At 34.4% G+C, this 2,614-nt stretch overlaps 1 protein-coding gene across 1 annotated transcript; it reads left to right on the top strand.

The window, feature by feature from the left end:
* The first annotated feature begins 515 nt into the window (after positions 1 to 515).
* On the top strand, positions 516 to 1,619 carry LOC131027612 (F-box/kelch-repeat protein At5g15710). Its single transcript, XM_057957686.1, has one exon. It carries the CDS (start codon positions 516 to 518, stop codon positions 1,617 to 1,619), a length of 1,104 nt encoding a protein of 367 aa, XP_057813669.1.
* The last annotated feature ends 995 nt before the right edge of the window (positions 1,620 to 2,614 follow it).

Genomic DNA, 2,614 nt, shown 5'->3' with positions numbered 1-2,614 from the left:
TCTCTCTCTAAACTACTAAGTGCTGCCCCTTTCCTCTGTAAAATAGGCATTGCCTCCTTATCGCTGAAGTTGTGTTTATGCAAAATAATTAGTGTTTGTTCCATCTAATCGTTCCTCTCCCAAGCATTCAGATCTCTGCGAGTTTTGTGATAACTTACTCAAAAAGCAACCCACTAAAACATAGCGACCTTTCAGATTACGGAAAAGAACTTATTCGTGCAACTATTCACTTTGGTAAAAAAAAAGTAATTGCATCTGAAAGATCTGTGCGAGTTTTGTGATAACTAACAAAATTAAAGAACCAAAATAAATTAAAAATAAAAATAAACATACACTTTATAAATTAAAAAAATCATTTTTTGAAGTGCCGACTATAGCTATTAATAGCCGTTTTTAATAAAAGAACGACTATTTATAAAACCCAGCGCCTAAATTAGTTGTTGTTTTCCCTTCGAAAAGAGTTTGTGTTATTTTTCCAGCAGGTTTTGTAGATGCGAAGTTTAGCGCTTAAAGTAATGGAGGGAGAAATGATTTCAGCAGTTGAAAGAGATGGGAAGCAGTGTGATCATAATCTATCTGATCTGCCTCAGCATGTAATGGAATACATATTTGCAAAGCTTCCATTACACTCAATCTCCTGCTCTCGCCCAGTTTGTAAAGAATGGAACGCTACGTTGTCATCTCCTAGCTTTCTCTCTTCATTGTCCAATCCATGGTTGCTTCTCTGTGGTGATGGGTATTGTATGGCCTACTGTTTTTCCATGCAAAAATGGATTAGTCTCTCTCTCTCATTCCTGCCATGTCCCATGGGGAATGATTACACTCTTTTTATATTATCAACTTCAATGGTGGGACTGCTTCTACGATACTCCCTGGAATTATATGTTTGCAATCCGCTCACGGGAATTTATAAAGAAATAGATTTAGATGTGAATTGCAGGGTCATGGGAATTGTACAAGGAAATGGAGAGCCCTATTTGGTAGTAAAGTTTAAGGACAACTGGAGCTCTAATGTTTCCATACAAATTTACCATTATTTTCAAGATTCATGGCGGATTAAGTTTGAGTCTTCAGTTGAAATGGGGATTTCTATATATCATGATGAAATGGTTGAGTGCGATGGGGTCCTTTTTTGGAGCAAGTGTCCTATTGGTATTGTAGCTTGCAGTATCCAAGATGATAGTTTTACTAAAGTGAGAATAGCTGAATTCTCATTTGACCACATCATTGGAGATAATGATTATCGATCATTTATGGTTGCATATGGGTCGTCGGTTCTGGTGGTAATAGTAGTAATTGATGATCTGTTACAGTCTGTAAATTTAGTTATATTGGAGTTGTTTCGGGATAAAGAAGATCCATTGTTTTGGAAATGGAGATTATTTGCAAGGATTCCTCCTCCTTCTATCCCTCAATATTTTGAGATAAACTATGGAAGTAGCTGGCAGTTGGAGTGTGTTCGTGTGGGGGACTACCTGTACTTTAGCAGTGTGGAAGGTAAAGATTGTCCAAAGATAGCTTCATATAATTTAAGGGAAGGATTTTGGCAATGCCTTCCTCAATGTCCAGGCACAAACTTTTCCAAGATGATGTCCTTTGAACCTAAGCTGATAGTGTAGGTGTAACTACTTTACATGAATATCAAGGAGATTAAAATATTGTTAATTAAGTTTCTGGTGAAAGTGTAACTGTTCTATTTATATATTATATTGTTTGTAATCTCAAAAATAAAATGTTTGAATAAGAAATGATAAAATTGTTTAATATAATGAATTTTCTACTCTCTTGTCAATATTGAAGATGACATGCAGTGCATCATGGAACATCAGCTTCTTAATGCAATGCAGTCCAGTTTTCTTTTATTTTTTTTAATGCATAATAGACTGCAATTGCATCTGCAGTATTCTTAGGCGATAGGTTTTAGCATGATCTATGCATTTATTTCTTTCATGATCGATGTCACTCTTAATTTACTTTTCTAAGCTTAGGTGAGATTCTTCACGGGATTTCCTTCTATCATCAGCAGTTTACATGTTTGGTTTTCCTCTTAAGTTTTTGTTTTCATGCTTTCGAATGCTGGTCATAGTTCTTTTTTAAAACTGGTTGTCATCTTACTTTGCTACTATTTTTAGTTTCTCTAACATCGAAGTTATAATATAATTGTTCCTTATGTACGATGTTTTCTTGGCAGTTAGAGTAACAGCAATTTCAAGACAATATTCAGATCAGTTTGTTTCTTTTCATCTCTGCTGTACGCACAGTTCAGAGCAGTATTTTTATTGAAGTCTTTTATTCATGATGTATGATTGAATGTGATGGTTTTCTACTTCTGATCTGATCCTTAATCAGTATAGTGTATTTGTAAGTGCTGTTTTATTTTTCACTCCTTCAAATATGAATAGTGAAGAAAATTAAAGAACTGTTTCGGGACAGAGAAATAATAGAGGAACCTCATATATTCCCACTATATAAACTTGTTGATTTAGGATCTTTTGACAGCTTATTCAATAATTCAGGAAGCAAATCAAGAAATGTAAAGACGTGAATCGAGCTAACTTAAATAATAGCCGAAATACTCTTTATTCTTAAATAAACTCATAAATCAGTTAATAAG

The sequence above is a fragment of the Cryptomeria japonica genome, chromosome 8 (assembly GCF_030272615.1).
Source record: "Cryptomeria japonica chromosome 8, Sugi_1.0, whole genome shotgun sequence".
NCBI classification, from domain to species: Eukaryota; Viridiplantae; Streptophyta; class Pinopsida; order Cupressales; family Cupressaceae; genus Cryptomeria; species Cryptomeria japonica.
Note: the sequence above shows the minus strand (reverse complement) of the source record. Positions and strands in the feature narration are given on the sequence as shown.